Consider the following 20,152-nt stretch of genomic DNA (forward strand, 5'->3'; position numbering starts at 1 on the left):
CGTCTAAGTTGGATCGCCCGGCACCGACAACGTCGGCACCGTCGATTCCGGTTCCACGAGGGCCATCGAGTCCGGTGCCTGACAGCTCCCCGGCACGCGCTGTGGTTGAGCTTACTATTCCCTCCATGCCGGAGATATTCTCAACAGCGAGGGATCTGATTGCCATGACAGAGTCGATGCTGCCTCAACCCCCAGCACTGCCGGTGCGGGTAATACAGTCTATCGGCAAGCCTGCCTTGATAAGACCATCCTCTGTTGGCACAGCAGAGCGGCACTGTCATAACCTAGTCCCAGATTTGGACCTTAGCGTCCAAAATATGGGGGTTAGCATGAAAACCTCCAAGCTTAGTTACCAGCTTGGACCTGGTAAAGCTGCCACCACCCAAAAAATTAGAGTGTTTTGGGGCACTCTGGTCCCCCCAAAAACCTTCCCTGGGGACCCCAAGACCCAAATCCCTTGAGTCTCACAACAAAGGGAAATAAACCTTTTCCCTTCCCCCCTCCAGGTGTTCCTGGAGAGATACACAGAAGCAAACTCCGTGAATCTAAACAGAGGGAGTCCACCCTCTCTATTTCCAGTCCTGGAAACACAAGCACTTCCCTCTTCACCCAGAGGGAATGCAAAGTCAGGCTAGTAAATCTAACACACACAGATTTCCCCCTGACTTCTTCCTCCCACCAATTCCCTGGTGAGCTGCAGACTCAATTCCCTGGAGTTCCCCACTAAAGAAAAACTCCAACAGGTCTTAAAAGAAAGCTTTATATAAAAAGAAAGAAAAATACATAAAAATGGTCTCTCTGTATTAAGGTGACAAATACAGGGTCATTTGCTTAAAAGAATATTGAATAAACAGCCTTATTCAAAAAGAATACAATTCAAAGCACTCCAGCAACTATAGACATGTAAATACAAAAAAAACCATATAAATCACTATCTGATCTTTTGTACTTACAACTGGGAAACAGAAGATTAGAAAGCAGGAAACAGAAATCACTTCTCATAGCTGAGAGAGAGACAGACAGAAGACCAAGAACAAAGGACTCACACACAAAAAAACCCTCCACCCAGATTTGAAAAAGTCTTGTTTCCTGATTGGTCCTCTGGTCAGGTGCTTCAGGTTACTTTTTTTCCAGGTGAAAGACACATTAACCCTTAGCTATCTGTTTATGACAGGCACCGTTCACAATCACGGTCCCGCAGACGCTCCAGGTCCCATCGGCACTCCCGCTCCCAGCGCCGCTCACAGTCCCGGTACCGTTCTCCTCCTCAGTACTGGTCGCACTCGCGGCACCGGTCGGTATCCCATTCGCCGTCCCGCTACTCTCGGCACCGTTCCAGCTCCCGGCGCTGCTCCAGGCACCGTGACTCCCGTAGCCGCTCCCGACGTCGAGCCTTGAGATCTCGGTTGACCTCCCGGCACCACTCCAGTCGCAGGTCCTGATCTCGTTCCCGGTACCAGTACACCTCCCAGTACTGGTCCCCGGTGCCGAGTAGGGCAAGGTCCGCTAGAGACAGAGACTCTGCCCAGGGCTTTTCAGCACCTCCATGGCCATCCAGACACGCATCAGTGTCATCCTACGCGGACAGCTCTTATGCTCAGGACCGCGATTCTGATGTGCCCACGAGAGTCTTCCAAAAGACCCAGACCCAGGACCAAGGACCCCATCAGTGGTCTTTCTGGACACCTTGAGCGTACCACCAGGCCCAAGGCGTACCAGTAGTTCCGTCCCGCTCTGTCTCATCAGAGCACCGAGTGCCGGAGGCGACAGTTAGCCGTCCCCCTCCGACTGCTGCGGAGGAAGCCCCAGTTCACCCACCGGACTTCCAGCTTCCTCTGAAGCAGGAGATCGCCCAAGAGCAACAGGCCACCCAGGACCTGCTCGTCGCCAGCATCTCCTCTTCCTCTTCTCCAGATGAGACGGTGGCAAGAACATCCTCCTCGGGCCCTCCTCCAATCGACCTGAGAGCCCATCAGGACCTCCTAAGGAGGGTAGCATGCAATATGAGCCTCCAGGTGGAGGAGGTCCTGGAGGTAGAGGACCCGGTAGTGGACATTCTATCGGCGGATGCTCCCACTAGAGTGGCCCTACTGTTTATTCGGACCATCCAGGCGAATGCCGATACTATATGGCAGTCCCCAGCCTCTATCCCTCCTGCGGCCAGGGGAGTCGAGCGTAAATATATAGTGCCCTCTAAAGGGTATGAGTACTTGTATGTCCATCCTCCTCCCTGCTCACTAGTCGTCCAGTCCATTAATGAGAGGAAACGCCACGGCCAGCAGGCACCAGCCCCGAAATCGAAGGAGGCTAGGCGAATGGACCTACTCGGCTGCAAGGTGTACTCGGCAGGGGCCTACAGCTCCGGGTGGCAAATCAACAAGCCTTGCTTAGCCGCTATAATTATAACACCTGGGTGGCGGTGGGTAAGTTTACCGAGCTTCTCCCTCAAGACTCCCGCCAAGAGTTCACTGCCCTCTTGGAGGAAGGGAAAAAGGTGGCCAGAACTTCCCTCCAGGCCTCATTGGATGCAGCAGACTCAGCAGCCAGGAGTCTGGCCTCAGGTGTTGCTATGAGGCGCATCTCATGGCTTCAGGTTTCAAACCTCCCACCGGAGCTGCAGTATGCCATTCAGGACTTACCTTTTGATGGTAAAGGCCTCTTCTCAGAAAAGACTGACCCCAGGCTGCAAAGCCTGAAGGACAACAGGGTCATAATGCACTCTCTTGGCATGCATAGGCTGGTGACCCAACGCAGGCCTTTCCATCCCCAGCCTCACCGCCCATACTCTGTGCCTAGACAAAGACAGGACTTTTGCAGGCTGCGCGGCCGAGGTGGTCGCAGACGACCGTCAGGACCACAAGGGAGCCAAAATCAAGGTCCCTCGAAACCACCACCGGGACCAAAGACGAACTTTTGAAGGTGTGCCTGAGGGCGGCGTACCAGTTACAGGCCAGGATCCCTCTCCTCCTTTCTCCAGACGTCTCTCCTACTTCCTCCCGGTGTGGTCCCAGTTAACTTCAGATCGCTGGGTCCTACGAACGGTGGAGTATGAGTACCACCTCCAACTTATTTCAACCCTGCCCTCCCACCCTCCAACCCTGTCCCTCTTCAGGAACCCCTCTCACGAGCAATTCCTCTTACAAGAGGTGCAGACGCACCTCACCATAGGAGCTATAGAGGAGGTACCAATGGATGAAAGGGGCAAGGGGTTTTACTCCCGTTATTTCCTAATCCCCAAGTCGAAGGGAGGTCTCAGACCTATCCTAGACCTGCGAGGACTCAACCAGTTTATGATAAAGTTGAAGTTCCGCATGGTATCCCTGGGGACCATTATCCCGTCCTTGGATCCTGGAGACTGGTATGCCGCCCTCGATATGAAGGATGCGTACTTTCACATCGCCATCTTTTCTCCGCACAGGAGATACCTCCGCTTTGTAGCCAGCCGTCAGCACTTCCAGTTTACGGTCCTGCCGTTTGGCCTTTCTACAGCCCCAAGGGTATTTACAAAATGTATGGCCATAGTCGCCGCCTACTTCCGCTGACGTCGGATACACGTTTTTCCGCATCTGGACGACTGGCTCATCTGAGGGGCCTCCGAGACACAAGTTACCCAGCATGTGAGCATCATCAGGGACCTATTCACACGTCTAGGCCTGATGATCAATATAGAAAAATCCACTCTGGTTCCCACACAGAGGTTAGACTTCATAGGACCTATCCTGGACTCCAATCTAGCCAGAGCCTGCTTACCACAGCCGCGATTTCAGGCGATGGCAACAATCATCCGAGGTCTACAGAATTTCCTGACGACCTCAGCTCACACTTGTCTTGGTCTCCTGGGTCACATGGCTGCCTGCATGTTTGTAACCAAACACGCGAGGCTCCACCTCCGTCCTCTCCAAGTTTGGATTAACTCAGTATACCGCCCGGGCAGGGACCCAATAGACACGATAGTCACCATTCCCTCGAGCACCCTAGGCTCCCTAGAATGGTGGCTAACTCCCTCCCTGGTGTGTACAGGGCTGCTGTTCCATCCGCCCCAGCCCTCAATGTCCCTGACGACGGACGCATCATCTCTCGGCTGGGGTGCTCTCCTCGGTCACCTTCGTACTCAAGGCCTTTGGTCTTCTCAGGAGCTGGCATTACACATAAATGTCCGAGAACTGAGAGCAGTCCGCCTGGCGTGCCAGGCGTTCCAGCAACAGTTGCGAGGCCGTTGTCTCTCAGTGTTTACAGACAACACAACGGCCATGTACTACAAAAACAAGCAGGGAGGGACACGGTCCTCCCCCCTTTGTCAGGAAGCCATCCAACTCTGGGACTTTTGTATAGCCCACTCGATACATCTGGGCTTTCTCCCAGGCATTCGGAACACCCTGGCGGATCGACTCAGCAGGTCTTTCCTGTCTCATGAGTGGTCGATCCGCCCAGACGTTATGCATTCTGTTTTCCAGAAGTGGGGATTTCCCCAAATAGACCTGTTCGCTTCCCATGAGAACAGGAAATGCCAGATGTTCTGCTCCTTCCAAGGTCTCTCCCCGGGATCGATCTCGGATGCTTTTCTGATGCTGTGGAAGAGCCAGCTCCTTTATGCCTTCTCACCGCTCCCGCTGGTTCACAAGGTCCTGCTGAAACTCTGCAGGCACCGAGTGCGCATCATCATGATTGCTCCAGCGTGGCCCAGGTAGCACTGGTACACCACATTGCTCGACCTGTCGATAGCCAACCCAATTACCCTGCCACTCCACCCAGACCTCATAACTCAGGACCACGGCAGGCTTCGCCACCCGGACCTGTAGGCTCTTCACCTCATGGCGTGGCTGCTGCATGGCTAAACCAGTCAGAGTTACGTTGCTCTGAATCAGTACGACAAGTTCTCCTGGGTAGCAGGAAGCCTTCCACTCGGTCAACGTACCTGGCCAAGTGGAAGCGTTTCTCCTGCTGGTGCGAAACACTTAATTTTACTCCCATTGAAGTCTCAATCCCTTCTATTTTGGACTACCTCTGGTCTCTCAAACAGCAGGGCCTAGCAGTATCATCACTGAGGGTATACTTGGCAGCCATCTCTACCTTCCACCCAGGCGAAGGTGGTCGTTCCGTGTTCTCACACCCTATGGTTTCGAGGTTCCTCAAGGGCTTGGAGCGCTTATACCCTCAAGTATGCCGCCCAGCCCCGACCTGGGACTTCAACCTGGTTTTAACCAGACTTATATTTCCCCCATTTGAGCCGTTAGCAACCTGCTTACTACTATACCTGTCTTGGAAGACAGCTTTCCTTGTAGCCATTACATTGGCCAGATGAGTCTCCGAGCTTAGGGCTCTTACGGTGGATCCGCCGTACACTGTGTTCCACAAAGACAAGGTGCAGTTGCGACCACATCCGGCTTTCCTCCCTAAGGTGGTTTCGGCCTTTCATGTTAACCAGGACATCTTTCTCCCGGTCTTCTTCCCAAAGCCACACTCAACGCCACAGGAGCAACAACTGCACTCCCTGGATGTCCGTAGAGTGCTCGCATTTTATATTGAGCGGACAAAACCCTTTCATAAAACGCCCCAACTCTTTGTCGCGGTAGCAGACAGAATGAAAGGCCTACCTGTTTCCTCTCAGAGGATCTCATCTTGGGTGACGGCGTGCATCTGCACTTGTTATGGTTTGGCTCATATTTCCCCAAGCCACATCACCGCGCATTCTACCAGGGCTCAGGCTTCATCTGCCGCCTTCCTGGCTCGTGTACCTATCCAGGAGATATGTCGCGCAGCTACCTGGTCCTCGGTCCACACCTTTGCTTCGCATTATGTTCTAGTTCAATAGTCTAGAGATGATGCAGCCTTTGGCTCAGCAGTTTTGCATTCTGCCACATCTCACTCCGACCCTACCGCCTAGGTAAGGCTTGGGAATCACCTAACTGGAATGGATATGAGCAAGCATTCAAAGAAGAAAGCACAGTTACTCACCTTTGTAACTGTTGTTCTTCGAGATGTGTTGCTCATATCCATTCCAAACCCGCCCTCCTTCCCTACTGTCGGAGTAGCTGGCAAGAAGGAACTGAGCGGCAGTTGAGTCGGCAGGGGTATATATCCGGCGCCATGGCGGCGCCTCTCCAGGGGCACCCAGCTGACCCACTGAGTGTTGCTAGGGTAAAAATCTTCCGACGAATGTGCACGCGGCGCGCGCACACCTAACTGGAATGGATATGAGCAACACATCTCGAAGAACAACAGTTACAAAGGTGAGTAACCGTCTTTTTCTTTCGTAATACAAATGTTTATTTTCTCTTACTACAGAAATTCTTGAATGCACCAGAGTTGTATGTGCCACCATTAGCACCTCATCCTCTTCCCTCACCAGATATGCTACCAAAAAAACTGACAATGGCAGAAGTGAAGGCCTTATTCCCTAAAAAGGCTGAAATGCAAGGATACTGTCCAGTCACTTACCTAGATGGAAAACAAAGGTAAATCCTTACATTTCCCAGAATATTTATTTTTTAAAAAAAGTACCCTGACAAAGTACTGCTTTTCTCTTTTCAACAGGAATAACAATTACAATTCTTTACATTGCAAAACTTTTGTAAAATAAACTTTTGAAACCCACTGGCTTCGGTCTTCATTATGAACCTGAAACATTGAAGAGATTGCATAAAACATGAAGCAAGCTAAACCAGCATAGATTTGTTGTCCCCAAAAAAACAGAGTTCCTACTCCTGTTTTTTGCTACTGTCTGGTGGGGTCCAGTAGCCTTCCATTCTTCATTCCTTCGGATATTTTCACAGGGCTGCCTATGAGACTGCTCCAATCTTTTTCTTCTATGGTGGGTGAATGGGCAGCCAGTAGGCCATCTTTCCTCTCCTCAAGATCTATAAGTGTCTTTTAGGGACTGTCATAACTGTCCTACTCAGATCTGAACCTTAGAGTTCAGAACATGAGAAGCTAGCATGAAACCTCCAAACTTAATTACCAGCTTGGATCTCATATCGCTGCCACCAGCCAGAATTCCAGTGTCTGGCTCACTCTGGTCTCCCCAAAACCTTCCCTGGGGGACCCCAAGACTCAGATTCCTTGAGTCTCACAACAAAGGAGAATAAACCATTTCCTTTCTCCCTCTTCCCCTCCAGATGTTCCCTCCCTGGGTTCCTGGAGAGATATACAGATTCAAGCTCCGTGAATCTAAACAAAGGGATTCCACCCTCTTTACCTCCTCCCAGATTTCCCCGCCCTGGGTACTCTAGGAGATTCCCTGCTTCAAGTCCTTGAAACACAAGTACTGAGAGATCAAATCTCTCTCCCCCCCTACCCAGAGGGTATGCAAAGTCAGGCTTAGTAAATCTTAACACAAAGAGATTTTCCCCCTCCCTTCGTTTCTTAGCCTTAACCAGTGAAAAACACTTAAACAGGTCTTAAAAAGAAAGTTTTATATAAAAAGAAAGAAAAAGACATAAAATGGTCTCTGTATCAAGGTGACAATATACAGGGTCAATTGCTTAAAAGAAAAAATGAATAAACAGCCTTATCCAAAAAGAATATAATTTAACACATTCCAGCAACTACACACATGTAAATAAAAAAAAAACAATATAAACCTATTGTCTTACTATCCTTGTACTTACAACTTGGAAACAGAATATTAGAAAACTTGGAGATAGAGAGATCACTCCCAGAGCCGAGAGGGTCACTGAACCAAGACAAAGAACAAAGAACTCACACCCAAAACTTCCCTCCACCCAGATTTTAAAAAGTCTGGTTTCCTGATTGGTCCTCTGGTCAGGTGTTTGGTTCCCTTTGTTAACCCTTTACAGGTAAAAGAACATTAACCCTTAGCTATCTGTTTATGACAGGGACTGGTGACATAACTGGTCCTTTTGCTTTCTGCAGTAGTGGTAGTTAAAAACTCTGCTGCTTTAGCTGCTGTTGATGCCATATTAGCCCTCATTCTGAGGCTGAAAGACATCCTACTAATTTGAAATTCTGTTAACATGGGTGTGCTCTGAAGTATTTCTAATGAGCAGAATGAGGCCAGCCAAAAGAGCATCCTCAAGAGGATCAGCTTCTACACATCTCCAGCAGACAAAGCAGGTGGAGAGCAAATAGGTTTGTTATTCCTGCAAAGATCTTTGCTGGAGCTAAGGAGCAGACCTAATAGCAGGTCCCCTGAAACAAGTAGGGAAGAGAGTTGACCAGATGGCTACCTCTTGAAGACTTTGAGGGATAGATTGGGGGAGGTTCTTATACTGTAAGCTCTTTGAGGCTGGGACTGTATCTTCTTTTGTATCTTGTACAGTGCCAAGCATTATTCTCACTTAATACATAATAGATAAGGCTAAGATTATGTCATGGAGGTCACGGAATCTGTGACTTTCAGCATCCTCTGACATTTTCCGCTTCAACCCTGGGGTGGTGGGGCTGGAGCTGACAGCCAGCAGTGGGGTTCCGGAGCTCTCAAATGCCACAGGCAGCGGGGCCCACTGCAGCTCCCAGCCATTGTGGGGGTAATGGGGGGAGGGGCAGGGCTGCAGCTCCCAGCCACTGCAGGCAGTGGGGGCACTCCGGAGCTCTCAGCCACTGTGGGCGGTGTGGGGGAGGACCCTGGAGCTCCTAGATACCGTGGGGGACAGGGCACCCCCAGCTCCCAGCCACCAGGTGGGGCCCCCACAGATCCCAGCTGCTGCAGGCGGCAGTGGGAACCTCGGCACTCTCAGCCACCAGAGTGGCAGGGGGACCATGGATCTCTGAGCCACCAAGGGCACCTGGGGAACCCAAGAGCCAAAACAATGGTGGGTGCTGGACCCCCTCCTCCCCATTTTGTCAGTTATTTCTAGTAAAAGTCAGGGACAGGTCTTCTGTGAATTTTTGGTTATTGCCAGTGACCTATCCCTGACTTTTATTAAAAATAACCGTGACAGAATCTTAACCTTAAAAATAGATCACATAGAACTCCCTCCCCTACCTTCTCTAAAGATGGCTAAAAATAAGGGTGAGCTTGAGCCTTTTGGAGGGCGGTAGGTCCTGTGAGGAGAGGATCTCTGTAGCCTTATTTTTGTTTATGACAAAACTTACATGGTTTGAATGGTTTCAACCAAGATTTACTTTAGGTTTTCAAGTTGTTAATTATTCAAAATGGCACCCAAATCCCAGGCATTCTAAGAAGATACAAATTGAGCCACCAGTATCACACAGTAAGGCCACAAAGCTCTCCTAAAAAGGTAGCTGAGCATTCACTTATTGTGGGGAAATCCATGGTTGGGATAGAGCCAACATAACTAGCTTTAGACCACCCCTTCTCAGCTTCAGAGATACTCATCCAGAGAAATAGTCCCTGTTGGAGGGTGTTTACAGGCAAATCTAGAGTAGGGCCCATGTTCCTTACTGAGGCAATGTATCCAATTCAAATTGTGAGCTATGAGTAGCTCTGTCAGTCACGTGGTGGGAGCATGAACTATTATACCCCGTTGTTTTTGTAATTAGTAGAGCTATTAGATCAGAACAGTCCTAATTTTTAATGTATTTAAATAGAACAAATGATACTTCATATTCCTTGTAGATATATACTTGTTTCTTATTCTGTCTTTTGAGATACGAAACCTTGGTACCTGGCACCATTGAGTATGCTGTGGAATATCGAGATAAACTATATATTTTTGAAAGTGAAGAAAAACTCCAGAAGTTTATGAGGTAAATTTATTAACTTTTATTTTAACTTTTAATCATTTCACATTTTCTGTCTTTGAAAACACTTAACTTCTGTGTCTTAGGTTACCAGAAAAATACTGGAATCAGAAGCTTCCACACAAACTTCCTCCAATAAAGGAACCAGTTCTACTTACTGCTCTTCCCCTGACTGGATATCTTGAACAGGCTAGTTTTTGCTTCTTTAATTTAAATTAAATTTAAGCTACAATATAGGATTATACTGTGTCTTCTGATTTTTGCTTTTTATTTTAAAATGTATAATTCATCTTGATTTTATTAATAGAAATTCAATAAAGATCATGGAAATATATGTACTTACAGTTAAGGGAGGATACTACTGGTAGTTTAAAAAATGGCAGCTGTTTGAAGCTATTCAGAGATTTGTAATCTTAAAGTAGTCCTGGGGAAGATTAATTAATGGGCAGAATCCAGGTGAGGCCATCAAAGATACATGATAAACTGCAGAACAATGTAATAAAATTTATCCCAAGGTTCCTCCATTTATCTTATGGCTCTCTAATTTATCACAGAGTTATACTACTACTTGCATAGTGTAGTTGTGTAAAATACATATGGAGCTAATATCCATGCCCATTCAATTTGTCACAGGCCTATGACCATATCATCTGCCCCCAATCAATTTTTGCATCCACTAATCCATTGTAGGAGGGATGTGCAAGTGGTATAAATCTGACCTTTGTACTGCTCTAATATTGGTGCTGCTTTATGCATAGAGAGCGGCTGTAACTTAAGCCAGCCTTTAATGATGATGGAGGACCAAGGATACAGAGGACAGGCATGGTATAGGGCATTCCTGTTTGTTGTTGTTTCGTTTTTATTGCAGTTGCACTTAGGGGTCTTAATCATAGTGTAGTGCTGTTTTGTACAAATGCATAACAAAAACATAGATCCTGCTCCCAGAAGCTTGCCTTTTTTTTCCATGCTGTGTTGGCAACAATGAGAGTATGTGACATAAGAATCTCTCTTTTGTCTCTGTGGCATTGGAGGATCACCCTTGCTATGAGGTGATCCTCTGAAAGTTAAACTGGGTTCATGAGCTGAGTATGATGATAGTACAGTACAGCATGGAGCAGCTACACTGCACTGGCAGGTCTGGCCATGCATGTTCGTATACATATGTTTGCACACACTCTCACATAAAACTTACATGGCATTGCTAACAGTATGGCAACTTGCCATGGGATAGTGTTATTAAAATAAATACTAAACAGGCATTTTCTTTTCTATAACATATGGATGGAAAAGATAACTATTTACTCCTGTTGAAGTCAGTAACAGAACTCCCATTTATTTAGATGCTCGGACACCATGGAATATCAAAACATATACAGATAGACATAAATGACAGCAGGATCAGGCTTTTAATGTATTTTTGGTGTACTGTGTTCAAGTCCTTGCTACATGGCCTTTTTAAAACAATTTGTATTTCTTCAGGGGATAGCAACTGCTCTAATAAAAGCTATGAATGAAGTGGGCTGTTTAAAGCCAAAGTTTCCATTCTTAAGTGTAAAAAAAACTGCTCTGCTGTTTGTGGCCTATCATTTAAAAGGTATGATAAAATGTGCTATAGTAATACCATTAATTGAATAAATGGAATGAATTCTTTTATATAATTTTTAGATAAAAATGCAATCGCTGACTCATCTGATTGCCCCATTCTTCTGAAGTCTGATTCTTTAAAAAATAAATACTATACATAGCATAGTACATATAAACACGTTTTTGGCAAATATATAGGGCACCAAGGTGAGAGAGGTATTAATAGGCCCCCCCAAAAATATTGTGAGACTCTGTTACTTTATCACCGTACTAGGGAAATTCCCTCCCTCTCTCCCCAAATTAACTAGTTTTAAAACATAACACAAAAAAAATTGCTTTTAAAGCTAGCTGGAGCTGTAGTGTGAGCCAGTCTTGGGCAACCTGAACCATTTTTAAAACTGGTTGGGACTCACTGTAATAAAGGATGCTGAAAGATCAAGTTAACACACTTATCTGACCTACACCAATTTCCAGAAAAGAATCAACCAAAATATCAGTGCAGGATCTAACTGTTTTTAAAAATGGTTTAGTTGAAACAGATTTTAGATTCACATGGAGCATTAGTAGCTCTAAGGCCAGCTCCACAGCATGGATTCAGGTACTGATCCACGAAATTAGATCTATTTATGATACAAGAAGCTGCATCAGTAACTTTCCGCGGAAGGACACAGGTCAAATGTACATGATGATATAATTAGATCTTTTAGCAGCCTTTACCAAGTCCAGTGTTGTTGACCTGCTAGCTTGTTTGTGAGGTCACTGGGGAAAATTTCAAAATGTATGGGTAATGCTGTGAGTCTGTCATGGAGATCATGGATTCCATGACTTTCCAGGACCTCTCATGACTTCCGCAGCTGCAGCGGCCAGTGTGGCTGACCTCAGGGTCACCCAAGCAGCTGTCCCCAGGGCCAGCTGCACCAGCTACTCCTCGGGTGGCCTCAGGTACCTGGCTCCGGGGCTGCCTGAGCAGCAGCAGTCCTGGGGGTGGCCCTGGAGCAGTGGTCTCACGGGCCACCCCAGAGGTTGTCGGAGCAGTGGTCCCCGGGGGCCTCAGAGCAGTGGGGGGCGGGCAGTCAACCCCAGGGGCCCCCGCCGCCCCAAACGGCAGCACTCCAGGGCCCTAGGAGCAGCTAAGATTTAGTCAGGGGTATTTATAGTAATAGTCATGGACAGGTCACGGGCCATGAATTTTTGTTTATTTCCAATGACCTGTCCATGACTTTTACTAAAAATACTCATGATTAAATCTTACCCTTAATTATGGGCTGTTATACTACCAGTATGCTGATGATTTTCAGTTCTGCATCTCATTGTTATTGAACCTTCGTTATTTAAAATCTCCTTACTTTCTCAGTAGATAAATACAATCTTAATGAAAGTTAGCTGACTTAAACTCAGTTCATAGAAGATTGAAGTGATACTTGTTGATAGAATAAAACATCTTTTGGAATTGACAGGTGGAAAGACTGCTTTCGCCACTTAGGGAGTATGCCCAAATTTTGTTTCAGTTGTTCATATCAGCTTATTATTTGACTCTTCACTGCTCCTGGATACACAGGTGACTAGGGTGGCCTAAAGAACTTGTCATCTGTAGCCAGCCCAGAGAGGGCAGGCTCTCCTCTCCAGTGTATTCAGGAGTCTAACATCTCCCTGGTTTGTGACTGAGCTTTCTATGCAGATATAGGAGGCAGTTCAGTGCTGTTGCTAGGGGACTCTGGGCGAGACCACATCCTTTACTTCCACTCACCAGAAGTCTTGCCTGTGATAGAGTAATATGTTCAGTGGTTCAGCTCTCCCCTGCCTTTTGTTATTTTTAACCTCTTGCTTTACATGTGTGGTTTTTTTTTTAAGGTAACGGCAAGTTTATCTTCTCTGTCAGGTTCTTCACATACTTTGTGTCTCTGTGGAGCTTTCAGAGCACTGAGATTATCTCTAATAGATTAATTAATAGTTTACTAGTTCCAGTCAGGGAGCCAACCTTGTAAAACTTTCTTGGCCACCTGGATAAAATTCTTCTTGTGCATGGATAACTAGCTTGACCCTAGAAATCCCAGAATCCTAGACATCTATCTATGGTTATCTCCAAAACTGGATAGAATTGCATCTCAAATCTGGTGGGGGGGGGACGGGTTGTTTTGTTTTTGGAAGATGTAGTGGTGGTTCCAATGAGAAGTCAAGCACATGTCTTGACCCTCATGAGTGTGCAATGAGCTGGAACAACAGAATCCCTGATCAATCACCCATGAGCCTCAAGCGCCATTAGATGCCTTATCACTAGTTTGGAGAGCCCTGTGACTATCATCTCAGAGTGGAACCTGCATTTGGTCTTACAGACTCTTGCTTCATCATTTTTCAGTCCTTTGAGTGATTGCACCTGTGCATTCCACTCTTGGTGTCTGTGCACCCAGCACACGGGCATTGGAAACTTTTTCCCTCTGTGGTACCCATTTGGTGGCTTGAGCTCCCCCTCCTAGCACATGCCATTCTGTGAAGGTATGAAGGGCAGAGCCTCCTTAGTCCCCCTCAGTTCCTTCTTACTGCCCACAATTTATGTTGGAACTCCGTTGTATGCTGGAACAATTCTTCTCTCAGCCTTTGTGTAACATAGTGTATATATATTGTTAGTCTAGTTCTTAGTGTTAAAAAAACAATTTTTTTTGGACTTGTCATTTCCCCGTTTAGGGTCTTTCTATTCATGGTACCAAGGTATGCCCTGGTCACCAGGTGCTTTTTACTCCAGGCCTATGCCAGTTAACAACCTGCACAACAGCTTCCTAGCGTGCTTTGGAGAGGCACCCATGAACACTGGAGTGCCAGAGTTCAAGCTTAGGATGAAGAAAGATAGGAAGGCCTCCCCATCCTGCTGCCCTAGTTCTGGGCCCCCTCAGGACACCTGGAACTGGAAAGCAGCCATTTTGATGGGCCAGTTGGAGTCAGCACATCACTCTCCATCTCTCCAAACCCAAAGCCTCTCCCCTTCACAAACCATCTGTCCCACTTCCGCAATGATTTGTCCCGGATTACTTTGGACCAGTGGGTCTTGTGCATTGTGGAGGTGGGATATAATCACCAGTTTGCTTCTACCCCTCCCTCTCTCTTCAGGGACCACTCTCACAAGAAATACCTTGTCCAGGAAGTTCAATCATTCCTTCTTTTCGGAGCAAGAGATAAGGTTCCATATGGTCTCAGAGGGAGGGGGTTTTATTTCCTACATTCCTAATTCCAAAAGCATTATCTCAACAAATTCTTAAAAAGGATAAAGTTCCATATGGTCACCCTAGCTTCTATTATCCCTTCCTTGCATGCTGGAGACTGGTATGCCACCATTGACTTAAAAGATGCCTATTTCCATTTGGCAATCAGTGAAGCTCACAGGAAGTAACCCTGGTTTCTTGTAAATCAAAACCATTACTAGTTCACTGTACTACCTTTTGGTCTGACAGCAGCTCCCAGGGTCTTTACAAAAGACATAGCAGTTGTAGCTGAATTCCTTCGAAGATCAGGAGTACATCCCTGGGGCATGCTGCCTTCCAGACTTCCTGCCTTACTCCTAGTCTCTGGGAGCTGCAGCTCCCTCCCCTCCATTCCCTGGTGGGGTGCAGGATCAGGTCACGTCCTTCTCTGGAGTTCCCAGAGCATGTCCTTCTCCCTGGCCTGCTAGCATCCATTGAGCTATCTGGCTGCCTTTTAAATCCCACCTCCAATTCAAGCATGCAGGGCTGTGCTGGATTAAACTCAAGATAGGGCCTTTCTTCCAGACTACAAATTCCAGGCAGTTTGATCAGCTGTCATAGGATTGAAGCCACATCTGATCTCAACAATACAAAACTGTTTGAGGCTTCTGGGTCACATGACCTCTTGCATCTATGTGGTTCACCAAACTAGATTGCAACTCAGAATTCTGCAGAGCTAGCAGGCATCAGTCTACTTGCCAAGCAACCATCAAGCCAAGCCCTCACGACTCACCCAGCCACCATGGACTCCATGGTAAGAGTTCCCTCCCATGTCCTTGCCTTCCTAGATTGGTAGAAAGATGCAGCTAATGTGTGTGTAGGTGTTCCATTTGCCTACCCACAACCAACTCTCACGCCAGTGACAGAAGCTTTGAACCCGAGATGGAGGACCCAGCTTAGTTCTCTACAGATACAGGGTCTATAGTCCTCAGAGAACTTAGCTTTACACATCAGTGTCAGAGAACTGAAAGCTGTCAGTCTGGCATGCCAAGTATTTCTATCTCAGATCAGGGGAAGCAGGCTGTTACTCCTCACAGACAACATGGCAGCAATGTTTTACCTCAACAAGCAGTGGGGATCCCACTCTTCTCCACTTTGTCAAGGAGCAATCCTACTCTGGGAGCTTTGTATTGCCAACAGGGCCGGCTTTAGGCCAATTCCCCTGAATCGGGTCCTGCACCCACGCCTAAGAGGGCCCCATGCCCTAAAGAAGAGCACCTAACTTTTTAATTTTTATTCACCCAGCGGCAGTCCGGGTCTTCGGTGGCACTTCGGCAGTGGGTCCTTCAGTGCCGCAGAAGACCTGGAGTGAAGGACCCGCCACTGAAGTGCTGCTGAAGACCCGCACCGCTGCCGGGTATTCAAATCAAGCCTCACACTTCCTAAAGCCAGCCCTGATTGCCAACTCAATAGATCTACAAGCATCTTACCTGCCGGGCATACAGAACGACCTAGCAGACCACCTGGGCAGATTGTTGACAAGTCACCACCTGAGGTCTCTTCGCTCAGATGTGGCCATACACATTTTCCAGCAGTTCGGTTTTCCCCCAGTAGACCTATTTACGAAAAAATCTAACAGAGAATGTCAGCAGTTCTGCTCCCTGTGGGGCCACAGTCCAGATTCCATGACAGAAGCCTTTTTACTGATGTGGTCAGGCACACTCCTCTGTGCTTTTCTGCCAGTCCAATTCATTCACAGATATTGCTTAAAAGAAGACAGGACCAGGCCAGAGTCATACTTATAGCCCCAGCATGGGCCCATCACCAATGGTTCTCCAGTCTCCTGGAGCTGTCAGTGAAACCTCCAATTTCACTTCCATTGTACTTGGACCTAATCTCCAAGGATCATAGTTGCCTTCTTTACCCGAGCCTACAGTCCTTTCATTTAACTGCAAGGATGCTCTAAGGCTAGACACTAAGGAGCAGGCTTTCTCAAAAGACATTCAAGAGATCATGCTACATAGTAGAAAGCCTTTGACAAGAGTGATTAAATGGAGGCATTTGTCCAGCTGGTCTCATCAATATGGGGTATTATCATCCAGTTATTCAGTTCAACTTATTCTGGACTACTTATTATACCTAAATACCAAGGTTTGGCAGTTAGTTCTATCAAGATACCTCTGGCTGCTATTTCAGCATTCCATCCTATGGTGAACAATCACTCTGTTTCTTCAGTGACATGTCCATGATGTTTTAAAGGGCATAGTCAAATTATTCCCTCAAGTGCAATATCCTGTTCCCCATAGAATCTAAACCTAGTTACTGTCAAGACTTATGGGTCCCCCATTTGAATAGTTGGCTACTTGTTCTCTGGCAATCTGGTGCTTGGTCCATATTTGCATCCCACTATGCTGTGGGTCAAGACACCACAGATGATGCTAGAGTGGAATGAGTTGTTCTCCCATTTTTCTTGAAATAGAATCAAATCCTATCTCCTGTTCTATGGCTTGTGAGTCACCAAGAGTGGAATGCACATGTGCAATCACTTGAAGAATTAAAAATAGTACTACCCTGTTCTGTAACTGTTGTTCTTCAAGACGTGCTGAACATGTCCGTTCCCTGACTTGCCCTTCTATCCCTCTACATTGGAGTTATGGCAAGAAGGAACTGGGGCCAGGGGGCTCTGCCCTTTATACCTGAACACAGCAGCATGAACCAGCTGGGGGAATTCAAGCTGCCCAACAAGTACTACAGAGAGAAAAAGTTTCTGACAGCTGGACGCGTGGACACCAAGAGTGGAAGGACATGTGCAACGTATCTCGAAGAACAACAATTAAGAACAGGTTTGTAACCATTTTTATTATGACATGTTCTAATATTTATCTTTCTATCAAGACCTGTTTCCTTGTGACTATTAATTCAACAAGGTTTCAGAGCCCACCGTGCTGTCAATGAAAGTACCATATCATATATTCTACAAGAACAAAGTGGTTTTCCTAATCCCCAAATGCTTTCTAATCAAAACATTCTCCATGCATCTCATGAAATTATTGTACTATCTTTGTGTTCAAACCATTAACAACCTAAGGAGAATTTAGGGCACCATCTGGACGTGTAAAAAGCCATGAAAATTGATCTCAAATGTACAGATTCATTCACAGACTGAGCCTCAAGGTTCATTTACTTTCTCTCAAAGTTTATAGGCCTCCAAATTCTCCCTGGCCATGAGGATGAAGTGCTGAATTGTTAACACTTTTGTAGCATCTGTTAAACAGTTCCAGGGATTCAACTTCATTCTACACACTCTGTAGCAGTTTTCTGGACAGAACCTTGACTACTACAGAGGAGATATATAGAGTAGCCACTCGATCCTTGACCAATGCTTTTAACATTAAGTGTGCCTCCTGTCCTCTTAAAATACATCCTTTGCGGGAAGGTGTTTCTGTGCTTTGGTCCCACTGTAAATTTTTCTAGATCTTTTCTCTCAAGCAGTTTGGATTTCTGTCTCCCTCTCTTTTACCTACACTGTCTCTTTCCTTCATTCCTGTGCTTTACTATTTCACTGTTGTGCTTTAGTGCACATCAGTCACAGATTGTGGGAGATGCTGGGCTCCAGAATGGAAGTTTGGTACCTGATTTCTTTTCAGAACATCTGAAACAATCCACTAACGCTGCTGATTTCCAAATAGGAAAAACAGAAGTAGAGTTTATGTCTAACACATGGCCACACTGAAATGACATCGTTTGTCTATCAGTTTTGATTCTATTGTTAGGGTATTGTTTTAAAATCACATCTAAGTGTTTCTGTGGCTTTGGAAGCAATCTTCTGGTGGGCAGAAACAATAGGTATGGTCTCACTCAGAATTCTCTAGTAACAGTGCTGAACTGCTTCCAATAACTATGCAGAAAAGGCACTGCCTATAAATCACAGATTAGGAGAGATGTCACTCATGGAAAGGAAATGGTTAGGTTACCTCACCTTAGTTATTCATGCCCACTAGCTTGACTGATGTATTGTGCTCTGCTTACAAATACACTTCAACATCACTCAGGGCTTCAGCTAGTGCTGCAGGCAGCTGCATACATTTTTAAGTAAGACAGATTGTTATAGCACATAGCATAGTTCCCCATGCTGTCCAGTCCAGTTCTAGGCCCCATTCAAGATATCCATTATCATCTATACAGCACTGGTTGGCCTGAGATTTGGCTGTCTTAAACCACCAGTTCCCCTATGCTGTATTACAATTACACTCAAGAAGAATACTCTTGCTTTCTGTCACCATGGTTGAATACCAAAATGTGGGGTGGAAGAAGTGGGGTTGGGGTTGTGGTGTAAGGCCCTTGGCCCTGAAATTTGTTTCCACTTGGCTATTTAAGATGTATTTTAATATGCTTTTTTTCCATTAAAGACCAAAAAGCTGAGCACCCATGGCTATTTAAATTCAAGTTATGAATGCTCTGCACTTCTGAAAATCACATCCCAAACCCTTTTTTTTAATCTGGGCATATTGCCTCCGGATGTAGCCTGTAGTAGTGTTATCAGTAGTTGAGGTGGAAAGGTGTGGGTTTGATCTTTCTGTCTTTAATTTGTAATATGACTCCATATATCATAATGATTGCAATATAAATTAAAAAAATAAATGGAACATGGTATATTTTAATATACTTGTTTCTTGCAGCTTACAACCCCAAGAGCTCAGAATATGTACGAAAAAAGTACAAGAGGAAACTGGAGCAGTTCATAGACCACTGTGACCTCATCCCCTACTTGGGTACAAAAATGACGCGTAAATACAAAGAACCTCAAAATAGACCTATTGACTTTGATCACAAATTACGGATGTTTTTGTGTCTTAAAGATGTAGATCCAACTTCTGGTTAGTTTGGAATGTGCAATAATGAAATAATTGGGCATTTTCATTGAACTACTGAATTCTGATTAGCTTGGTGAATATACTTATTTTATACTTCAACTGGTCGTAAAGGCTCAACCATAAAAACAATTCTATTAACAAAGAACATTATACTTTTATGAATAGATAAAAGACTCTGATAGGTAGAATTTAGTTATGATTGGCTGCCCTAGATTTGAGGTAGTTTACTGTAAAAACAAATATTTAGTTTAATATTCATGTACAATATATTTTAGAAATGTTTTTAATCTTGAAAAGTAGGGAATATTTTGATCAGCCCTGAAATAAAATTATTAAATATTCTGAAACACTTCACTGAATTTTACAGTTTTGTTTTTCAGTCATTTCAGATATTTCCTTGTCTCTCAGTATGTTAGCATTATTAGTACAATAAATGCACTTTTATTACATGCAATGAAACAAGCTTAAATTTCCTTTCACACCATTGTACAGTCAGAGGCAGTTAGACACGACTACATTGATTAACTTCTTCTAGCTTTTATACTTACCACTATTTCTGATCATTAACAATGTAACCAAACATTTTGAGGGGAAAAGGAATGTTTAAAAAACTTTTTTGGAAAAATGGTCTAAAAAACAAAAATCAAGATGTTTCAAGATACTAGTGTTTTTAAACATATCCACTTTTGGAAATAAGTACCTGCAGGTGACATGACATCTGATCACAGTAGTTATTGCCTGTTCCTTGTATTGTTTCTACCCAGTATGTTTGTACAGCCATATTTACAATTTACAGTTTAAGGAGGATGTGAATGTAAAATTAAACTATTAAAAAAATTCTCAAAAGAGCTTTATCTC

General features: G+C 45.5%; 1 protein-coding gene across 1 annotated transcript in view; it reads left to right on the forward strand.

Moving 5' to 3' along the window:
- Nucleotides 1-19,302, forward strand: part of AK9 (adenylate kinase 9) — a 247,445-nt gene extending 228,143 nt beyond the window's left edge. Inside the window, exons 37-41 of the mRNA XM_050951342.1 lie at nt 6,286-6,455; nt 9,571-9,669; nt 9,750-9,852; nt 11,143-11,257; nt 19,100-19,302. Of these exons, the coding sequence (XP_050807299.1) occupies nt 6,286-6,455; nt 9,571-9,669; nt 9,750-9,852; nt 11,143-11,257; nt 19,100-19,302 (690 nt within the window). The remainder of the gene's footprint in view (nt 1-6,285; nt 6,456-9,570; nt 9,670-9,749; nt 9,853-11,142; nt 11,258-19,099) is intronic.
- The last annotated feature ends 850 nt before the right edge of the window (nt 19,303-20,152 follow it).

This window comes from Gopherus flavomarginatus, chromosome 4 (assembly GCF_025201925.1).
Source record: "Gopherus flavomarginatus isolate rGopFla2 chromosome 4, rGopFla2.mat.asm, whole genome shotgun sequence".
Lineage (NCBI taxonomy): Eukaryota > Metazoa > Chordata > Testudines > Testudinidae > Gopherus > Gopherus flavomarginatus.